This window comes from Dendrobium catenatum, unplaced genomic scaffold (assembly GCF_001605985.2).
Source record: "Dendrobium catenatum unplaced genomic scaffold, ASM160598v2 fragScaff_scaffold_1199, whole genome shotgun sequence".
In the NCBI taxonomy this organism is placed as follows: domain Eukaryota; kingdom Viridiplantae; phylum Streptophyta; class Magnoliopsida; order Asparagales; family Orchidaceae; genus Dendrobium; species Dendrobium catenatum.
This window is the reverse complement of record NW_021319661.1, coordinates 1,359,681-1,383,658: the sequence shown is the minus strand read 5'-3', so window position 1 is coordinate 1,383,658 and position 23,978 is coordinate 1,359,681. Positions and strand designations below refer to the sequence as shown.

The 23,978-nt window shown below is 36.0% G+C and overlaps 1 protein-coding gene across 1 annotated transcript; it reads left to right on the top strand.

The window, feature by feature from the left end:
• The first annotated feature begins 445 nt into the window (after window positions 1–445).
• On the top strand, window positions 446–22,388 carry LOC110106593 (TBC1 domain family member 15-like). The gene is made up of 11 exons (XM_020836534.2): window positions 446–799; window positions 1,443–1,538; window positions 4,774–4,877; window positions 5,097–5,347; window positions 6,049–6,171; window positions 6,432–6,520; window positions 13,916–14,021; window positions 14,695–14,792; window positions 16,121–16,381; window positions 16,975–17,058; window positions 22,020–22,388. The coding sequence occupies exons 1-11, from the start codon at window positions 707–709 to the stop codon at window positions 22,032–22,034; spliced, it is 1,320 nt and encodes a 439-aa protein (XP_020692193.1). The 5' UTR covers window positions 446–706; the 3' UTR covers window positions 22,035–22,388.
• Window positions 22,389–23,978: the final 1,590 nt, after the last annotated feature.

Sequence of the window (23,978 nt, the reverse complement as noted above, 5' to 3'; positions counted from 1 at the left end):
GGCATACAAATCATATAAACTCCAAATATCAGAATGTGATCATAATAATTATGGATTATAATATGAAGCAAAAAGAAATGAAGGATCAAGATAATTTTTAAATGAATAAAATGAATGACCTGGATTTGATGTGGAAGAAAACTCAAGCAATTTTTATATTAATAGTACATATTATATTTACATTTTCATGAAATACTATCATATATCGCGATGGCAAAAAAAAAAAAAATCATCCAAAATATCTTTCAGATATATTTTTCTAAATAAATATATAAGGAATTTATTTGTGTGAGTAAGCTCATTATGGATCAAATAAATAAACTTAAATTTCTTATTTTTATGTGAAAGTAAAAAATCTTATTTTAAGAAAATTAAGGTTCTTGAGGGAAAGAACATGCGAGCAAAGTCATATATAATTGTTTGGTGTTTACGCCTGCACAACGCGGACCCATGAACTGATAGCTATGTCGGAAAATAACGAAAATACCCCCTCTACCACCCAGGCCCCATCCTCTCCAAATCCCCCGCCTCGCTGAATCCATTCTTCCCATGCCCCCGCGCCCGCGCACGAGCACGCGCTCGTTCATTCGGTGCTGGGCGGTCTCGAAGCCTTCTCAATAGCTCAACTTCTCCTTCATCTCCTTTTTTGATTCCTATTATAGGAGTTCCTATTAGAATTTGAAGTTCTTCGATTGCGTTCAAGAGAATGTGGATGAATTCCGGACAACCGGCGGATTCCTACTACGAAGTCAGGCCGGAGTACACTGACGACGTTCCCAAGACCCGATTCAAGATCAAGGTTCTATGATTTCAGATCTTATCTTTTCGCGATTTTGGCAGCTGGGAATTCAATTTGGTTTGCGTTGTTTGATTAGGCAGTTTGTTTTTCTAGTTTCTATCCTCGTTGTACCCTTTTATGAAATTCTGGATTTTTATGCGTTCGATTTGATAAAAATTCCATTTTTGGTTTCCGGTTTGTATTTTCCATCCTTCTAGTTTTTCTCTGCTTGGGGGATCTGTGTAGTAAAGATTGAGTATTTATGTTTCATGAAATTTTAGTTTGTTCTAGGTTAATTGCTTATTTATTTATTTTGATATTTTGGATCACCTTCAATTTAGGGAAATAACGAACACGACTTATGTTAGTTGAATTGAAGATGGTTTTTTGGCAGATAAGTTATTCTATGGATCAGCGGATCTGTTATTCATCAAGGAGGTTTCTGGAGATTGCTTGATTTAGTGACAATGATTCATGGATTCACCCACTTATTCTATTCATTGGAGTTCTTTTCTTCTTGAATTTTGTTTTTCTTGAGTTGAACTTTTTCATTCACCAGAGCTTGGTTTTTCCTCTTTTCTTTTGAATATTTATTTCAAAATATCTATGCTTGGTGGCTGGCGGCTGCTTGCTTAGTTACTTGCATTTTAATTTGTTGATGCAGGCTGGAAGAACCCTTAGCGTTAGAAGATGGCAGGCTGCCTTTAGCTCTGAAGGATATTTGGATATTGGACCAACTCTCAGTCGAATTCGACGTGGGGTAGGTCGATGATTTTCAGTTGCTATAGAGTTTTTTTTTTACTATAGAGGATTCAGTATTGAGGATAATTGTTTGATCACTGGTGCTTATTTGAAACAAATTTTGCCTCAGGGGATGTAAGGAGCATTCTATTAGTATCTTATGATGATTAATGATATGTGTATTCTGTGCCTTACCTTGTTGATATTTTGTTTTCTAATAGTTTTTTGCTTCTTGTCACAGAATAGTTATTAAATCTTAGGTTTCTCCAGCATTTTTTTGTTTTGTTTGGCGAGTGGTTGATGGAATGATTATCTAAGGATTGATAGCTGTTACTAGGCAACAGTGATAGCTAGTTAGGAGGGAAGGAACAGTGAGATTAGACTAATGTAGATTGGAAGTTCAAGGAGTGCAAGATCGATAAGGTGTTTAGAGAAGATGAAGAGGATGCTAGATCATGACTAGTAATGTTAGAAGGGAAGAAACTGAGGAATTGAAAGGACAACATTTTTACTCAAATTGTCTTGCTGCTATCATGGTTTAAAATTGCACAATATGAGGCTCGCCTTGAGGTCCTCCTTTGCGCAATTCCAGTAAAAAACGCCTCGATGCTTACGCCAAGAGTTTTTTCATGAGGCTTGCGCCTCAACTTGGTTGAGGCCCTCCTTGAGTCCCGCCTTGCCTCACTGGCATGAGGCTTACGCCTCACGCTATATATATTAAAACTTACATAAATCTTGAAGCAAATGCCCGACATTGGACTCTATGGGAGAGGAAGAAGGGGAGAGAGCAGTTCATCATAATGATGATTCAAATGAAGAACCCCCTAGTGATGGAATAATTATTAGGTCCGGACACCGGACATAGCTCTACATCCGAACGCCAATAACATGTCGCCACGTGCTCTTACTCTTTACCGTGCGGCCTGACGACCTGACCCGGACCCGGACCCGGTATTACTATGTATTGGCTGATTTGTGCAGACAGGGGTATTGCTAGGTATTGCTCGATATTGCTAGGTATTGCTAAGTATTGATTTTGACAGAGCGGCATTTCTCGTTATTGCCAAACAATACCTAGTAATATCGAACAATACTTAGCAATACCGAACAATACCTAGCAATACCCGAACATAGCAATACCGGTTTCCGGTCCGGGTCGGGTCGTCGGGCCGCACGGTAAAGAATAAGAGCACGTGGCAGCATGTTATTGGCGTCCGAATGTAAAGCTACGTCCGGTGTCCGGACCTAATAATTATTCTTAGTGATGACAGTGTTGATGACTTATGAGTTCTTATGTGATATATCATTGCTATTTATTTTTGGAAATTGGAATTATATGTTAATGAAAAGAATATTGGGATTTTGGAAAAATAGAATTTTGAGTTGAACTAGATTTCATGTTGTTTTATTATTGGGATATTTTGATTTCACTTCATATCTTATATTTTTTTATGTTTTATATTATTCATTGATTAGTATATAAAAATTTATCATTTTATGTTTACGCAATCTTTTGATTTTGAGGCTTACGCCTCAAAACGCCTTGAGGCTTATGCCTCGCCTCACGAATGGAAAACGCCTCAATACTCGAATACGTAATTTTAAACATTGGCTGCTATAAGTTTATACACACTTATATAGATGTAAGACAAGAGAAAAATAAATAAAAATATAATAATATAAAATATCCTCAGTAAGTAGTAAGTATTGTAATAATAAATAGTTGAGATTACTACTATAAATAATTTAAGCCATGTTATAATTAAAATGTGGTAACAAAATTGAAGCTTCTAATTTTCTGCTTAAATTATTGCCGAGTTCTCTCTCCATGGTAGTTGACCACAAACAATTGTTTGCCTGCCCGCTTCTTCTTTGAAATATATATATATATTTTTTTTCTTTGAAATATTTTTTTGTGCCTTCGGTAAAAAGAATTTGCAAATTCACTCAATTGACAAATAAGGGAACAAAAAAAAAAAAAAGTGGGGATTATTGATATGCATCTTCTGACTACAAATGTCGAAGTCTTTAAGTTAGATTGATATGATAGGTCTAGGGGCTACTCTTCACTCTTGTTTGACCATGATTTTCTTAGTACACAAACTATCTATTCTAATTCTTTTTAGTTTGTTCTAAAGATGCAAATGTGAACCATTCACTACATTTTGAACCCTCTATTTTTCAAAATCACAATCTTCCTCACCACTTGATTAAAAGATGCTAGACTAGAATTCCGAAAATTGGTCTGTTTAAAAAATCTTTTAAAAAAAGGAGGGTAAACTTCTCCTTTACTGATTCTTTGGTGATGCTTACAGTTATATCCATTGTTAGTTGTTAACATTTCAGATTTAGTTTGTTTATGAACACCGAAAGGATGAAAGAATGGAATTGAATACTTGGTTGGGCGGGAAAAAGGTGTTTAATAAAGAAGAAATTAAAAAGAGTAGACCTTGTTAAAAATATTATAAAGAACAATTTTTTTTATTTCACCTCAAGTTCAAAGGAAAGAGTGACCAATGGTAATATTGTCAAAACTTACTAGCCAAAATAAAGTTTTGAAGCATTTGGCTGTCTCAGACACAGCAACGTTGCTAGGAATTTTTATTGAAGACCTTTTCATAAACCTAAAAGCAAGTAGCTAGGAAATTATTTGATATTTTTTGTTCGTGCCTAGGTCTTGTAGCTATTTGCACATTGAATGATTTTTAGTACTTATCAAGTCAAAATATAATAGTTGATCTCTTTTGAGTTTAATTCTAATGCTTATATAAAACTTATGAAGGAAAAGTGGAGACCAACCTGAAGAGCCATCAAATCATCTGAACTGGTGTAGTATTGCACCCTTTTTCCACCTTTAATTTGACATTTATCATATTATGTGTTATTCCAATCTCAAATAGTTGGGATAAGGCTAATAATGATGATGCTTACTATGCGTTATATACATCGTATCATGTACAAAATATCTCATGTTTCTATCATCTTTCACTATATTGAGTTTCTTCAAGGAGGACTCGTTACAACTTACAACATAGATTTATAATGTTCATCTTGAGGATGTATGCTTTTTGCATTAGTCTAGCAAGAAAATATAAAATTGGTGATCATCTCCATGATAGCATGAATGCATATGGAGGTGAAATTTTTGTCATATACTTGAATACTCCTGCTTGCTAGCGAGATTTAATTCTATTTCGTTATTCATGTATGATTAATGGATACCTTTTATTGAATTTCGGACCTTTCTTTAATAGGGAATACATCCATCAATTAGAGGTGAAGTTTGGGAGTTTTTACTTGGATGTTTCAGTCCAAAGAGTACGTTTGAGGAGAGAGAGCAGTTGAGACAACAACGAAGGTAGCTCTTATACAATTGCAAATTCATAGTACTTATATTAAAAAAAGATCCGACTTCTTTCTAATATTTTTGTTTGTTAACCCAATTGAAATAGTGTTATAAAAATGTTTAGATCATTGCAAAAACATTTTATTTAAAGGAATTATAGTTTAACCTACTATGTAGAAATTTCCATTTTCACAAGAGTCATGCTTAAGAATACTATGCCTTGTCATGCAGAGTAAAATACGCTCAATGGAAGGAAGAATGTCGACAGATGGATGCTCATGTTGGTAGTGGTACCATTATTACAGCCCCAATAATCACTGATGACGGAGAACCAATCAAAGATCCTCTTGTCCTGATGCAAGCTGTGCCATCTGCTAACCTTCTTGACGATGTTGGAGCCAGTGAAGGGAGCGATGAAGAAACCCAAATACATATAACAGACAAAAAAATTATTCAGTGGAAACTAACTTTACATCAAATTGGTAGGTATTCTTTTTCAGCTCCAATTTATGTTTTTGAATTTGATTATTTCTTTCATTTTAATGTAAACATCTATCCAGTCATATCAAATTCTTGCACTATTTTGACTTGTCTCCATGCTTCTTTGCATTTGTTGTTGGTTTAAAGCTGGTTATACGTTATTGGAATGGTGAGCGAAAAATTGCAAAGTATGTGGCTCAAATCTATGACATTGTAGAAACAACTTTCTCCTTTAACCACTTGACCATGGTCCTTTCATGTGGGTTCTAAGCTTAGATACAACTAGGCTATGTATCTGTCAAAATTCAGCTAGTCATAGTATCGATTTGTGTTGTGTACTGTAAAATCCTTTTTGTTGGAGTATCTAGTTTAGTTAAACAAATTTAGTTTAGGTTTTCTTATCAGTATACCAAAGAATGTCCAAAGGAGTAGGTGAGGGGTTCAAGTCTCCACACACCCAGAAAAATACTATAGTTTTCTTTTAAAGATTCTGTCCGGAATTCATTATACATTTGTCAAGGCATTATTTATGATTATAGGCATATTTTGCATGTTTCAATGTAAGATAAAATATGACTGAACTAATCCTAGTTTCACACCTGCCAAGCCGTTAATGAGCATTGGCTAGTAAATTCTAGGTTATGCTATAGATATTTAACTTAGTGTATTCTAATTTGTTATTATTTGATTAATTTTATGGCAGGTCTCGACGTGCTGCGTACCGACAGGACTCTAGTATTTTATGAGAAGCAGAGCAATTTAGCAAAGCTTTGGGATATTCTGGCCGTTTATGCTTGGATTGACAAAGATGTTGGCTATTGTCAAGGTGGCTATATATATTTTACTAAATGATTTGTTGTATTACACTTTCAAAAAGATATTAAGGTTTCCTTTCTACAATTGCTACTGTATCAGCTATTTTGGCTATGCAAATGCTTTTCAATTATTCAGTTATCTTTCTTTTTCATTCTTGTTGTCAGAGTAAAATTATTGCATTTTTTTAAAGATAAAGTGCTTGAAAATATTATGAAATTCTCCTTTGATATATCTGAGGGTCATAGCTAATTGTGTGCTGTGCTTTTTCAGGAATGAGTGATCTTTGTTCTCCAATGATAATGCTTCTTCAAGATGAAGCAGATGCATTTTGGTGCTTTGAACGGTTGATGCGAAGATTGGTATGATTTGTTTAGCATGTTAAGCAAATTTGAAACGTTAATTTCTTAACTTTTTTGTAATTTCTCTACTTATTATAAATTTGAAACGGCAGTTTCTAAACTTTTTTATAAAATAGTACTTTGCACACTAACCTTACTTGCATTTTCCTCTGTTCCAAGAGGATAATGGACTTAATCAGTTGATAATTAAAAGGAGAAGTAAATATTCAGCAAACAATTGTTGTAACTCTTAAAACCGTTCCTATTTATTATCTAGCATAGGGTCGTAAATTAACGGGGTTGAGCCAAGTATTATCTTGGTCAATTTTGTTGATTTACTTTCTTATACAGTTCAAGTTAAGCTTGAAAATAATCCTAGTTTTAAAATTCTGTTTAAGCTTGTTTATTAGTTTTTTTGATTGAGTTGAAGTCTGTTAGATATTAGCATATGAGGTTGGATCCAAAAATCAGATGCGGAGCATTGGCTACAGACATGGCGGAACAACCAACAACTATAAAGCTTACCAAAGAAGAAGACACAGACACATTCCACAAGCATAAATGCCAAATGAGTCCACATATATAATAAAACACTAGTTTAGTCTTTCTTATAAGTTTAGTTAAGTAGATCGGTTCTATATTGTAAATTTGGTTTACCCAAGAATTATAAATACATTACTTATTATAAGAAAAGGTATTGAATGAAATAAATCTGGTTTCTTCCTTTCTAGTCTCTCTTACTCCCCTTTTTCTTTCCTAAGGAGTCTATACCTACTCAGAAGGTGCCAAGGTTTCTTGGATCACCAAGAAGCATAACAAATGATTGCTCTCATTGCACAATACTCACCTCTCCTCCTGATTCTGCAGCCGGCCAGTCCCTTCCACCCCCTTCTTCTCTATTTCAACTGCCAAGATTTTATTTCTCTACCGGAATTCATTGCTTCACTTCAGACCTTTTTTTTTTCCAGCCCACCAGCCGCCAATGCATCGTTGTTTTCCAGAACCACACCTCTCTCACATCCAGTTTTCTGGTTCTTTCGATATCAGCAGTTGAAGATCTGCTGTTTGAAGACGAGTCGTCCCACCAGTCATCCATTCATGCTTCCAAGAACCGTCATCTGTTTTCCAACACGGCAGTTTTGCAAATTCTCCATTGGCCAACTTCTGTCCGACCCGCTCCATCTTTCAAGAATGCATTAGGCACCAGTTCTTGGTATCAAGTATCACATCTCGTTCAAACTCCATCTGCACATATCAAATCAAAATGAAGAATGCAGATTTGGCGGAAATCATTCGGTCAATGCAAACCAAGCAAGAGTTTTATTCCTCAAAAATAAAAAAATCTCTACGACAAGTGAATGTTCAAATTGCCTCCATTAGCTCATCACTTCAACATGTTCATACCTCAATGCATTATATTGATAAAAAACTTAACAGTTTGTGCATTGACTGCCCACCTCCTCCCCTTCATCAAGATCCTTCCTCTTCTGCCAGCATCCTTGGTTCGTCCAACTGAATCCCTTCTTCACAATCACCACCTGCTTTGACCATTGACCATTGTATTTATCTTCCATCTTTATCTCAAGTTGGCATTGAAGATGATGAAGATTTGACATTCATAGATACAATTGGAGATGAAGATGCCTCCCTTGAAGACCCATTTAGTGATGATACATGATTGGCTTTTAGATGTTCTTTCTTATTTGTATTTTGGGAGTTTTGATAGACTTATATTTGTGATTTTGTACTTTGAATTATGCTATGAGATGCATATATTGCATCTACATTATTGTTTTCCTCTAATTTCACTTCTCTTTTAGATATTTTTATTGTATGATAGTCTCTTACTGTTATTTACCTGCTAGAATACTTAAATTCTCATTTACCCAATTCTTCGTCGTTACGCCTCACCTCACGGACGTAAAATGCCTCGAGGCTTATTTACGCAATTTTAAACCTTGATCTCAACTATATAACATCCGTCCTTATCATTCTCCACATTTTCATAAGGATGTTATTCCTATTTTGAGCTCTTTTTCTATTCCAATATTTCTTGTTCATAAACTAAATGGTACTTGGCATTTTTACATTAATTCTAGAGTCCTTAAAATACTCACCATTCAAGATATATTTTCTATTCTAAAAGTACATGAATTTTTAGATGAATTACATATAATTTTTTTTCTTCCAAATTTCATTTTTGTTCTGCCTCTCTCCAAGTTAGGATCCATCCTAAAAACTTTCATCAAACTATTCATGAACTAAGAATTTCTCCTTTACTCTTTTTTTCTCCTTCTGCTTTTTTGCATCTTCAAAATCAAGCTTTGTTACAAGGGAAAATAAAGTACCGGTTGATGCTGCATGAGAAAATTTTGCATCCCTCTCTTCATCTTTTCCTTCTCTCGATCTTGTTAGGGGGTATTTGTTGATCCATATACCAAATAATGAGCGAAAAGAGGGAAATGGGCCTACTTAAGTGATAATCGGAGGGCGCGACGCATCACTGAAGGGTCAAACAACCTCCGATCATTAAACGTACTTCGCTATTGCAATCGGAGCACCGAATTTGCGTAAGAGGGAGTTCCTCGCAATCAATTCGGGTGAAAATGGTCAAAATCGACAACCGACACCCAAAATTTATGCGTGACATTGCCCAAACGACGTAAGATCTTAAATTGGATTTTGTTGTTGCGTTCACAATGTCGACAACACCCAATAATGATTATAATTTCGTCCAATAAAATTTGTCTAGCAAAATCAACGCAAATTCTGAGGCAACGGTGCGTAAATCAAGGCAACTATGATGAATTTCGAGGCTATGAAATTCTGTTCTGTTTCAATTATTTTAATAATAATAATATCATTATTTAACAGAAATAAATTAAAATAAAAAAATCAAATCAAATCAAAATTAAGATACCTTGTATCCGCCTTGCCTGCGCCAGCTCTACTAAAATCCCTGAAATCCCAATGACATTCGCGTCTCCTTCCATGAATCCTGTGACTCGCCTTGATCAAACTTCGCTCTTGTTGATAAAACGAGACTAAACGACCTCTCTTTTCCGATTCTTCGACACACGAATTTTTCTCTCGCTCTAGCTTTTTTATGTTCCCAATTTCGACCTCCGCCGGGCTCGACGTTTCACTCCTATAAGCCGAACTCCTCTACTCGATCAAATACCCACTTCCTCCCTCCCAGCTGTCTGCGACTAAGACTCGTTCGATGTCACAACCAGGCAACACGACCCGTTTAGATTCCTGATAGAAGCTGACCTTCAACCGATCTCCAGAGCCATGAAACAGTTCCAGGCCACCAGCTTGTGCTCGATTGCCTTCTCTACAGCCAATTCCTGTCTGTTCCACACATTTGCAATTGACGAACCCTTCCAACTTGCTGCAGCCGTTCGGTCGAGTCCCCCTACAAGCCGCAAATCCGGCACTAGTAGCCTGAGCTGATCCCATTCGACCCTCACCCAACGCCTCTTGCTGTTGATCCCGCCTCCTATTCTCCATGAAACCGAACACCTCCCGACTCTGTTCCTTCCTCACCTCAATCGAACCAACCGACCTCTTCCCTGTTCGAATACAGTCAAACTCTTCACAACCTACAACTTCTCAATCAAAACAGCTCACACTTTCCTCTTTCCTCATTCCTCTTACTTTATCAACTACAACAAGCCCACAAGCTAAATTCCCACTCAAACCAATCCCACTCTTCCAATTCATAATTCCTATGGCAACTACCAACCCATCTCCAAAGCCAACACAAGTTCAGCCTAAATCAGCCAACCATTACACTGTCCCTTTGTTATCATTATTATTAATCATCATCAATAATCATTGTTATTAATTAATAGTGATTTTGTTATTATTATTATTATTATTATTATTTGGTAAAAAAAAGAAGAAAGAAAGAAAATAAACAAAAAAGAAGAAAATGAAAAGAAATTTTTTTTGGTGTTCAGCACCTCAATCCTTGTGCCCCCGACCTCGACGCCATCGACGCTATCGTTGCAACCTCGCGAAGGCATAATGTTAAAAAAAAAAAAACTCAAAAAGATCCTAAAAAATCCCACTTTCAATGTTCGTGGCGCATCGGGGATCACCCACACGCTCTCGTAGCATGGGAGGGAGCCCGGTGCAATGCTTGCGACAAAGCGGGTAGGCTCTATATGCACTCTCATAGTGTGGCAAGGACAACCCTAAGTACCAGTGTATGAGCTACAGTGTTTGCAAGGAAAAATTGTAAGTTTTTAATAAAGGTACCTCGAAGACCCATACACGCTCTCATGGCTTTGTGGGATTGAAGATTACGGCCGTGGTGTCACCCGACACCTACCCTATGTGCTCTCGTAGAGTGGTAGGGAAGGCATAGCTTTTAAAATTTCTCTTAAGCAGGGGAGACGTCGGGAGGTTGCCAGAATTTCAAATGACAGAGGACCTGCACTTAAGCAAAATCACTGGGAACAGAACTCAAATTAAAATGGCAGGGAACCAAAAATTAAAATGAAAAATGAATAATCATAATTAAAATACAAATGCTAACTAATAATCTTGTTCATCTAATTGAACAAGCAGAGAATTGGTGTTGAACAAAACTCCAAGCATGATTTGCTTGCAAGCAATAATCAACAATAATTAAAGAGGTGTGATGTAGTTGCAAGTAGATGCACAAGAATATCTTAGCAAGTGTTACAAATCATATATGAATGATAGTGATTGATGTGTAGCATTCGTATCGACCTTGCAATCAAACGTATCAAACAACAATGCACATAATGAAATATTCATAAATGGTAGTAAGAGATGTGCAGTGATATGCTCATGAGCAAAGTGTGGAGAATGTGCAATGAATGCAACAATGCTCTACGGTCAACATCAAAACACAAGCAACTACATCGAACCCTTGCAAGTAATGAAGGGAAATGCATGATGAATATGAACTCCTGCAAATGGTGACAACCAATATGCAATAAACATGAAGAGCTCTTCGCAAACATAGATAAGAGGGCTTCAATGAATACAACTCACATAGCAATCAACGTTAGTTTGCAAATGAACATGTTAATCTACCTGCAAGCGGTAATAATAGATATGTTGCAGGTATTTGTTGGGGGAGACGAGGAGTAAACACCAGAATGACTAAATAAGCAAGAAAGTAAAAGCAGCGGAAAAGTAAAGGACGCCAAAATTTAACATGAGAAACTCAAAATAGGGAAAAAAATCGTAGAGCCACACCACACCAAGAAATCCACTATGAAAATTGGGAGAAATAAGTAAGATCTCTCTTTTCTCTCACTCTCTCCTTGCTTCTATTCTCACATGCACCATTTTCAATGTCTACATACTCAATATACAATAGAAAGCCAAGTAAAATAACCCCAAGGGATGCAACCCTACATAGAAACGAGAAAGAAAATCGTCCAGTTTGTCTCGCAGTGCTGTGGCGTTAGTATGGGGCGCCGCGTCGTACACGCCTCTGACTTGCACTGCTGCAGTATCGTATTTATATCGTTGTGGTGCTCTGCTCTTTGTCTTTCAGCACCGTGGCGTTTGGGTACGTAGCGCCGGGGAGGTCATGTACACAGCGCCCCACCCCCACCGAGCACGAGAAACTTGAGGTCCAAGGAAACATAATAATTCGATTGATCAACACAATCAAATTCCACACATAAGAGTATGAAGAATCCCCTATAAACGTAAATATTCATGCAAAGTGCTATTTGCAAGCAAGGCTGGAAGATTGGTAATACACACGAGCTCCTACGAACCGCTGTAGGAGACTCTTTATCTACAAGCAAATACAGAAGAATTGCAGCAAATACAGACACCTACAAGCCACTACAGCGCTAGAAAATTTGCATGCAAAGCAATTGATGCAACAGCTGCTAAAGGAAGTAATCAAGACAAAGAAATAAATGCAACAGTAATCTGAATAGAGAAGTGAAATTGTTCATTCTACTATCTTCTTCCTCCCAAGACCGGTCATATAGTCATTAACTAAGACTAATGCTAGTAATTACTAAATTAAGATAAGCAAAACAATAAAAAGGACAGTACTATGCTTAACAGAAAGGTAAAAATAGCAGAAAGGCAGTAGTGGGACGTTGAGCTTGGTGTCGAGTCCACTGGAACACGATAACAGAGTAGATGACCGCATCAATTCTCCCCTGGTCTGAAGAAGCTCGACTTTGATGAAACTTTTGTAATGTGCATGTTGTCAGGTGGGTGATAGCTATAGATATCTGCTACATTGAACGTGGGGTAAGTATGATTTCAGGTGATAGGTCGATCACATAAGCATTTTCATTAATCTTGTGGATAATCGGGAATGGGCCAATTTTCTTGGGCTTAAACTTAGAATAAGTTCTTTGGGGATATCTTTCTCTACGCATTTGCAACATCACTAATTCGTCGGGATTGAAGACCTTGTGGCGACGGTGAGTGTCTACATGTTGTTTATACTTGGTAGTGGTCTCCTGGAGCTTCTTTCTCATGGTCTGAATGATTTCAACTGCTTGCGTTACTGTTTTGTTGACGTCTGATTTGCTGCACTTTGGCTAGATGGCCAACTCTACTATGTGGTTGGGTGGTTTGGTATACACGACTTGAAAAGGGCTGGAACACGATAAACCAATTGAATATATAGACTAGTTATGTTTTTTAATGCTAATAATTTAAACTTATATGCTTATTACTATATATATAATTGAATTATGAGATTTAATGAAAATTTTCATAATTCACTAAGTATTATTGATGTTGTTTGATGTAGTTCAAATATTTATAAAAAATAATTTTAGTCTATTTATTTAACTATTTGTTTTGCAAATACTTATACCTCAAAATAGTATATATATATATATATATATATATATATATAATTTTAAAAGTGTATAGAATAAAAGTAAATTGATATTAAACATACAATAAATTATCAAATACATAATCAATTATTAAATGAGCATTTTATGGAGGTCTTAGCAAGTTATTTGTTGAACAACAAATGGGAATGTTCACAAACATATATGAATTAGTGGGTCAATATTTAAACTTGTTAATTTATATATCGAGTTCTTTAAATCTAGATCAGGCTAGTCCAATTAGCTAAATGAACAAACAAAAACGAGTCATATATGAATGAATATTGAGTTGTTCATCAAGTGCAATTGTTCGCTTACAACTCTACTCTAACATATACACTTTTTGTCTTATTACTACACATATTTATTATATAAATATGTATTCATATTCAATAACTAATGTACTTTCCTTGGTTTTGGGATTATCATGTCTTAATAATGACTATCTGATGCTTCTTCAATTTATAGTTATATAACTGAAATATTTTGTAGTTTTTTGTTTTGATAATTGCTTTACATTGTTTTTAATACTTTGTTATTTGAAATTTTAAAGCGAGGAAATTTCAAATGCACAGACAAGTCCGTTGGGGTCGAGAACCAACTGCAAAGTCTGGCATCCATTACTCAACTTCTCGACCCTAAACTACATCAACACCTAGGTAAAGATAATTTCATTATGAGGATCCGTTTAGAAGGAAAATCTAGTTTCTAACATAGAGACCACTTTGTTTATTCCTGACTGTAGAAAAAGTTGAAATATCTTTTTGAAGTATAGTCTATGCTTATCTTTTTCTTATTAATTTTTAATTTATATGAATATGTAATTGTAGTGTTCATCTTTAGCCGCTTAATTTGTTGGAAGTGGTCTTATGATTAAGGTTTCGTTTGGGACGGCTTTTTATTGCTTTTTGAAACAGTTTTTTAGTATAAAAATTAAATTTTTTGTACTAGAAAGCTACTTCAAGAACCAGTAAAAAAGCTGTCCCAAACGAAGCCTACGTCTCCTTTGAGCAAGAGTGGTATGTCCGTCCTCATTTTGCACTGTTTTTAAACTGCTGACTTTTCCATGTTTTGTTGCTGAATGGGATGAGGGTGAATAAATAATGTATAAGAAAATATAGAATATAGCTCCATGATTCAAACAATAGGATATAATGTATAATAAAGTATAGAATGTAGCTCCATGATTCAAAGAATAGAATATAGCTAACATGGATCCATTTCAATTTTAAGCCAAAAAAAAGGACGCCTTGTTGCTTTTATAAGTAAATGTACAGCGCCACCCTTTTGATTAGTTGATAGTTTTCTTCCCTCACTTTCTTTTGGTTGCAGAAAAACTTGGTGGAGGTGATTACATCTTTGCTTTCCGAATGTTCATGGTCTTGTTCCGACGGGAATTTTCATTTGGTGATTCATTATACCTATGGGAGGTAAGGAAATTGCCTTTGAACCTGTATACAACTGTACGTTTATGAACTGGTCTTCTTTTTATCTGCTCGTTTTAAGGTTAATATGTTGCAAGAATATACTAGTTAAATATTACTGTAGAAAGCTGTCTCTTTGATTTAATACCGGAGGCTCATTATCCAACTGCATGTGGGCATCACTACAACAACAACAACAATATCAAACATTTATTCTACTGTGCGGGATCGGCTACATGAATCCTTTTTCTTCATAGTGTCCTATTAAGTGTCAAATTCTCATTTAAACTAATAAAGAAAGGTCATTTCTAATATTTTCTACTCAGGTCTTTTTAGGTCTTCATCTACCTTTCTTAACATAAGTCAAATCTAATACATCTACTCTCCTAACCGGGGAAGGCCACCGTTTTATGTGACCAAATCATCTAAGGCGACTCTCTCTAATCTTATCTGCCACTGGAGCTACTCCAACCTTTTAACGTATATGCTCGTTTCGTATCCTGTCTCTTATAGTAAAGCCACTCATCCACCTGAGCATCCTCAACTCTGCAACACTTAACTTAATATTATGCTTCTCTTTTAATGACCAACATTCTACGCCATAAAGCATTGCAGGTCTAACCACCCTCATAAAATTTTCCCTCAAGTTAGAGTGGTACTTTTCTATCTCACAACAAGTCCGATGCATTCCTCCACTTCAACCATCCAACTTGAATTCTACTAATAATATCCCGATCTATTTCACCATCACTAATATTTAATAAAAATAATCATATGTTTATTATGAAAACAGCTCTTGTAGCCAATCTTTTTATTTATCATTCTTTAATTTGTTCAGTTTCTAATTCATGAAGAGAAAAAGGTCAATATTGTACCTTTATTATTTATGGGGGACTGTTTTATTCTCAAACTATTTGATGTGTCAAATTTAGCCCCCTGGTTTTTCAAATCTGAACTTTAATAGTCCTTTGATTTCTCAAACCTGATTCAAAATAATCCAATAGAGGAAATATTTTGGATCATATTTGAGGTGCGAAGAGTTTGAATGCATTAGATAGCTGGGTTAAAATGACCTCTTTTATAAATAGTCTAAGGACCATTTTTTTACCTTTATTTTCTTTATTCACAAAATCTATCAAGTAAAGCTGAGAAAAAGAATTAGTCCATTCTCAGAATTGCACTCTGTTGAACTTTTTAACAAAAAGATCTTTTTATCAAATTTAATTCCAATTGTATATCATGTTCATAAATGCAAGTTTTACCACCCTTTTTTTGGTATTTCCCCCCTTGTGTGTTTCTGGCTTAATGCTTCATCCTTGTATTTAATCACACAGATGATGTGGGCTCTAGAATATGACCCTGGAATCTTCTTGGTGTATGAAGAACAAGTGCTCTCTAGTGATAGAAATGGGGGGACCAGAGAAAAAATAAAATCAATCCGCCAATTCGGGAAGTATGAGCGAGAAAATCTGAGGAATGGAAGCAAAGGTTCTGAACCACCTCTCCCCATTTCAGTTTTTCTTGTTGCCAGTGTTCTCAAGGAAAAGAGCAATAAACTATTGCAGGAAGCCAAAGGTCTTGATGATATTGTGAAGGTAAGCACACAGATTGAACAAAACAGTTAGTTTTTTTTCGCTGAAAATGCTATAAATTTAGTATCTGACCTTCACAAAATCCCCAAATTTATTTTTTGAAGATCAGGTAGTTGAAAATTGATTTAGGTGGTTTGAACATGTACAATGAAGAGTAGAAAATAAACCCATTAAACCAGTAGAAGAAATTAATGTTGAAAGATTAGGAAGGTAAAATAGGTAGACCTAAGGTAACATGGACATTATTCTACGAAGAATAACATACAAACCAATACTCAACAAGAAAAGAGAGAGAGAGAGAGATAATTCATAAAGTTGAACGCCAAATGTTTGGGATGAGGCTAATGATGATTATATAACTCCCATTAGATACATAAAATGTGGCTTCACTAAGGCTTCGTTTGGGACGGCTTTTTTACTGCTTTCTAAAACGGAGTTTTAATAAAAAAAATAAAAAAATTTGTACTAAAATTCCGTTTTAGAAAGCAATAAAAAAACCGTCCCAAATGAAGCCTAAATTTAATATTTCAGAGTTCTTATCTCCATTTTTAAACTTGGGCATCCTCATGCTGTTGATTAATTTTCTTCTCCCTCAGATTTTAAATGACATTACTGGAAATCTAGACGCCAAGAAAGCATGCAGTGGAGCCATGAAGCTTCATAAAAAATATTTGAGAAAGGTAATGCTGCTTTTTTACCAAGGTCTCACTGTTAAGATTTTGTTAATTACATACATTCTCTCCGATTCACTTGAGAGGCGCATATTAATGGTTGAGATACTTTCTTAAATATTAGGTTGCATATCAAATGACATGGATGTATAAGAACTTATTCCATCAAGTTTGAATTGCGGTTTTGGAGACGATTAAACTCTATATTAGCCTAACAAAGACAATAAATTTAATGTTAAGTTAAACGTTTTGTTCAATAATGCATTGTTCTTTGCTATTTTATGATGAACTTGAATAAGTTGAAGATATTAATGAAAACCTCCTTATTGACTTTGAAAAATTTCTTGGCATCGTGCATTCTTGAAGGGGCTGTTAGGCATTATTTAATAGTTGCCATGTGAAACAGTTTCTAATTTTGTAATTGTTGACCTCTCCATGTAACCAAGGACTTTAAAAAACAAAAAAAAAAAAAAAAAAAAGCAAATCTGGGAGAAACCTTGCATACCTCGTATCTATTGAGAAAAATCCTCGCTTACTTCATCCACACTCGCTCTGCTATCGAGCTCTCTCATTCCACAGATCCTCTCGTCCGCACTTCCCCATAGCCCGCTCTGATCACCTGCAGTAGAGCCATAGAACTCCCAATTGCTACAGTCTCCTTTATCCGACATCAACACCCAGGCCGAACTCCACTTCAATTGCTTGATCTTGATTCCATTGAATTAGCCTCCCTCTGCCGACCCTAGCCCATCCGATTGTAGCCCCTCATCTGTTCGAGACCCCTCTAAAGTCACAAATCCTGATCCCTGCCTTTCCCAACCAAACTCAGCTCTTCCCTTTCATACAAACAGCAGCAGCTCCATCTTCTTCTATAAACAACCGCCTATCACTCCAACCCAATCTCCCGTTCTCTCGTTGCTACTCACAACAACACCTGCAACCCTTCTTCTTCTCTGTCGTGCAGCTTTGTCCAGCAAACAACAGCAGCTGCTCCTCAAAACCCACCAACAAACAGCCACCTATTGTACCAAGCACATTTCTCCTCCTCACTTGCCAACCTTACTACCTACATTAGCCTTCTCCTATCAAGCTGAAGCCCAGCCCACCAAGAAAGCCCCTTTTCTCCCTTTCTTGTGTACTTTCACTGGCCATCTTCTCCTTAAACTCACCAACCTACCAGCCCACTTACAAATGCCCACTAGAATTAACCCAAAATGCGCCTCCTCAAAACAGCCATCATACCCAATACCAAACATCAATTTCATTTTTTTTTTCTTTAACTATTAACTATTATCACTAATCAGTATTATTAATTCATTAATAATAATAATAATAATAATAATAACTAATATTATTAATAATTAATAGTAAGCAATAATAATAATAGGCATGCAATGATTGCGAATACGCTCAACTGTTAACTAGTTTGCGAATATGAGTGGCAGTTCCTATGGACATCGAAGGATATGCAAACGACTGTATGACTTGCTAATCAATGTAAGTAGAGAGGTCAACAATGAGTGCAACAATTCGATGCATTTGATGAATATGAAGAGAACGAAGTCTATGAATAATCAATGACATTCAAACTACCAAAAAGCAATAGCCTGTGAACATAGTGATCTCCCTATAACTGAGGTCAACTAGCTTGCAGAATACATGTAGCAATTCTCAGAAGTATTGAAAGATGTGCAAGTAAATATGACAATTTGATGCATGCAGTGAAGCTCGAAGCACATACATGAAGTTTACTACAAACGCAATGATAAATTTATAAGTAAAGCATAGAGATCATGCAATAATCCTTGCAAATAACGGATTCTTTTGCCAACATGTTTAGTGCAACATACGATGAATATTAGAGCACTCCTACATTCAACAATAGTTCAGTGCTAAGTAAATACATTAATCCCTTGCAAGCAACAATTATAAGTATGTCACAAAGGTGACGGGTCTCATGTGAACACAGATATACATAATAAGTTTGCGGGCAGAAGTCATATATTTGCAATATATGCCAACACCTATGGGTTGTTGCAACAAGAGATTAAATACTACGACATCTTCACAGTCAATGACCACTCTGTGTCAATTAAATACATAGATCTCCTGCAAGCGAGGGTAGTCGATATGCAACAAATGCAAGTATATGAGACCCGTCACATGCACAACATATCATCTATAAGTAAATGCAAGAAGAACTGTGGTAGATGCAAACACTTGATGGCAATAACGACAATGCAAAAACTTGCCGGCTAACATGCATTGGAAATCTAGGGTGAATACAATACACTTAGTACACATGCCACATGAAAACTATGAGAAAGAATCAGGAATTTACTATAAATACAAGCATCTACGAACAAGTGTAGGAAACCCGTTAGTGCACGACAGTTTACCTGCACGAAATGAAGGATAACTTATAGCACAACGTCACGCCACCGGATCTGCAACGTGCATACAAGCAGATAGAAGGTGTGTGCAAATTCTCAAGTGAAGTCCTGTGTATTTCTGAACAATAGCCCATCTGCATGAGAAACAAACAACTTATGATGTATCGTCACGCCACTGGATCCACAACGCTCATATAAGAGGACATAAGGCATCTACAATCTCTCAAATGGAACGTTGCGCACATTTAAATGATAGTTGCCCATACAACTGATCTGTGTCAAATATTTCAAAATGCCCTCACACATTTATTGCAACGTATATACACACAAATATGGAAATGCACATGTAAGCACATTAATATGTAAATAAAAGTATAAGTGTACATGCAAGCATGTAAACATGATATAAGAGAATGCATATGCAAGCATACACCCATATGGGCTTCGATGAGCGTGTTATGAGTACACACGTGATGTCTGAAAATATTGCACAGGTCAAAAATAATATATTTAAGTTCAAACCCGATCCTTCTATGCAAGTAGATAGAAGTCGATACAACTCGAATCATCAAACAAATATATCGTCGCGGCGTCGACTGAGATATTTATTTTAATACATTCATATTATGCCATCAAGGTTTATAACAAAGACAATCCACCAATAAAAGAATAAAGCCTATTACGAACCCGATCCATTGTCAATAATTAGATAGAGTCGACAAGGTCCAACAGATAGTTAAAAATGCTCCTTAAATGCCTGTATGGGCCTCGATGAGCGTGTTATGGATATACATGTGACGTTTGAGAATGCTACACGGGTTAAATGATAAATTTAAGTTCGAAACCGATCTTTTTATACGAGTGGATAGGAGTCGACATGGCTTGAACTATTAAATAAATATGCGGTTACGACGTCGACCAAGATATTTGTTTAATACGTTCATATTAGGCCTTCAAGGTCTATAACCAGGAAAGTTCTCTTATAAATGCATAAAGCCTACGAAGAACTCGATCCTCTGTCAATAAGTTGACAGAGTCGACAAGATTCAATTAACAAAATAAAAATTGCCCATAATACCCCGATGATTGTTGTGTTGAATGTTTATCTCAACCAGAGGGGAGCACAAGCATTCAAAATACCCCTAAATTCCCAAATGCCCATGAAATTTAAAATTCCAAAAACTACCAAAATGCAAAATATTTAGAAACCTAAATTCAGTCATCAAACGTTTAAAGAAAAATCCAACCACGCTCCGTAATAATTTGCCAAGATGGACAAATCTGAAAATTTACTTTAGTTCACAAAGAGCTAATGTATGGTCGAGAATATCACTAATATTCGTTCTCAAATAGTCCATTACTAGTAAGGACGTGGCATTGGTCCTCTGATCTGTGGTTTGGCCGGATGCTCCGCAAAGAACCCATGGTTTGGCTAGATGGATCTGCATGGTTAATGATTACAGCCGTGACCCTCTGACCTTGTGGCTTGGTCCAATGACTCCACTGTATAATGGTTACAGTCATAGCCTGTATGTACCCCAATTTCTTCAAATTCTTGTGATTCGAATCAATAGGATATAATCTATAAGGCACAAAACTCTTTGTTAGCTAAGGTGGATTCAAATTTGTCTCCTTAGATAAATATTCACCACAGGTCTACAAAATATACTTGGACGAAGCAACTCATGGCTAACGCCAAGGATTCTTCTATTTGACGACTCGCTACCGGTAGAGGTAGTTAATCATAGGGGCTTGTGCCTATAGGAAATCAGAACTCATATCATAAAATCCTCGCAAAATGAGGGCGAAATCTCTAGGTAGTATCTTATGTCAAACCCAATTTGCATTCAAAAAATTTACCTCATAACATAATTCATTAAAACTCTCCTGAAATAGGGGAGGGTGGAGCGCGAATTTTCGGAGCCCACAATAATCCTTTGAAAGTTTATGATGGATCTTGAGTTGTAATTTTCGGATTCCAAGCAAAACAGCCCAAAAACAATGGGAAAATGCGAAATTTCTTGGATGAAAACACTCACAAACACTTCATTTACTCAAATATCAAAAGACTTACAAGTTTCCACGGATACAATGCTCCCAATTCGAGAAGGGAAGCTTTCTCCCAAGTCCTAGAGAAGAAGAAACCTAAAATAGCCACAAAACAAGATCCCTCCAAAAAGCCCCCCTAACACACTTTTAACTCTCACATAAAACCCCTCCAAATCCCCTCAATACCCCTAGGGCAAACAACTCATGCCTCCTTTTCAATTTGGTGAGCCCAAGGGGCCCACCCCTTTACTCCCCCCCCCTTGGTTTGTCCGCCCAGGCAGGCGGGTTCTCCGCCTGCAGTAAATGAGTACCGGCCCCACAGGGGCCGGTGGGGCTATGGACCGAGCAGGTCCATCAGTTTACTAAATCCTACTTCAGTTAAAATCCAACTGGTAGCCAAACAGCTCCCTTAGTGTTATTTTTCTTTATCCAAAAACAGTAAATTCGTTCTTAACATTTGGCAACAAGTTTTTGTTGAAGCACAAATGACTGAAATGACTCATACGTGGTTTTCTTGTTTTTTTACAGTCCAAAGGGGCATAAGCTCTGAAGCAATATGCAGAATACAGTGCATTTTTATTGTAAGTAATTGAAGCATGCTCAAGAATATCATAACACGGCGCAAATGTGTTACTATTGTGGGACGAATCAACTTTTAAAAGCTCAGAAGCTGGTTTTCTTTTTGAAGCAATAGTTGGACCCATGTTGTGCCTATGTTGTTGAGCATGTTCATTGCAGTTTATTTGAGCTTTTTTTACTTATCTCAATTCATTGTACACGCTGTACCATCATATGCGTTCTTCGTGTTCATGTATAAACTGGAAAATATGCCAAGTTTCCTTTCTGAGGAAAGCTTCTTATATATTATAAAAAATAAGAAAAAGAAGTTTTTGATCATATCTCCTATTTACACGAGTTGTTCAGTTTGCTTTCTGATAGATTAGTAGAATTACATTTCGTTTGGGGCGACTTTCTTACTGTTTCTTAAAACAGTTTTTTAGTAAAAAAATTGAAGCTGCTTTAAAAAACAATAAGAAAGTCGTCTCAAACAAAGCCTTATTCGTTTGAACAAAGCAATCGAGTGGCTGAAGCTGCATTCCACTCCTGGATCCGAATGATAGCAGTAAATGTTTGGAACAATGTTGATGGTTCTGTGTTTCTAGTAGACCAGTTCTTCTCAAAGCTGCAGTTCATAGCTACGCTGGTTTTGCATGAGAAAATGTTCATCTTTTTGCTTGTTACTGATCAAGGTTTTTGCGTGGATGTCTCATGGCTGAGGATTTTGTTCTGAATTGCAGCCATCTTCATGATCTTTAAGGGCTCAAAAAAAAAAAAAAAAAGTTTGGTGATTATGTAATCCACAGTATATTTGATTAGTGATTGGTTTCAATTGTATGGAAAATATTTGAGATTTTACACCATAATTTGTGTTTTAAGTATCTTGTATATATGTTTTTATTTTCAATAGAATGGGCTATGCCCTAATTTTACTCCCAAAAAAAATAATTATCTTGTAACTTAAAATACGCGTTGCTTATAGTGTTCTAAGTATATTTGATGGCCATGAGTAGTAAAATATATGTACCTTAAACTCACCAAAATTAATACATTTAGAACTTCACCTCTGCTTTGTCATAGAAAAACTTACTTTTTTTTTTGGACAAAAAAATTTTTTTTTTTTATTTTGGGTTGCTTTCTTAGAGTAGTTTTATGTTAAAAAAATTTTAATTTAGGAAAAATTTTATATTAAAAAACTGTTTTAAAAAATAATTAATGAAGTTGTTCCAAACGAAGCTTAAATCAATAATGATTAGCCACGATCAAATCAAGTCTCCACTAATTCCCATTTGGAATTATAGTAATAAACACACATTGGTGTCTGAATTGGGAGAAATTATTACATGTGTTCACCATACCGTTTGGAAGCGAATCAGGATGCACCATGTCATCCGGTACATAACAAAAAATATGACGTGACGTGTTTTGATTCGCCTCCGGATGTCATATGGTAACACTGCACGTAATAATTTCTCCTGAATCGATGAATAAATAGCTACCAGAATAGCATATGGCCATCAAAAGTTTTTTTAAATCTTGACCGTATGGTATAGATTTTATTCATTTAAGAAGGTCAAATACATTTGCTTTTAAGACTCGAAGAAATTTATGATTTTCAAACATTCAAAGTCTGAGGATAAATTTGAATTTCATAAGAGTTTAGTGTACATATGAAGGGAAAAAGATTTTGTATTTGAAAAAAAAAAAAAAAGAGCAAGGAAGAGAGTGTGATCTATGCCTTAGTAACTTGTAGAGCTGAATAAAGGATTACTTGAAATCATGACTTTTTCTTACGATGTTAAAGAAGTGTTTGCTGGTTTTAAAGATATTTGTCCTAATGAGCTTTCTAATGGGTTAGCACCACTAGGGGTGTCAATTTCGGGTCACGGGTCGGGTTCGGGTCGAACCCGAACTGACCCGGGTGGAAAA

What these genes read in the sequence shown, in the direction of transcription:
- LOC110106593 (XM_020836534.2), top strand. Translation starts at nt 707, where the DNA reads ATGTGGATGAATTCCGGACAACCGGCGGATTCCTACTACGAAGTCAGG. An exon ending in ACTAACTTTACATCAAATTG is followed by an intron (nt 5,348 to 6,048) that starts GTAGGTATTCTT and finishes ATTTTATGGCAG; the next exon opens with GTCTCGACGTGCTGCGTACC. An exon ending in AACGGTTGATGCGAAGATTG is followed by an intron (nt 6,521 to 13,915) that starts GTATGATTTGTT and finishes GAAATTTTAAAG; the next exon opens with CGAGGAAATTTCAAATGCAC.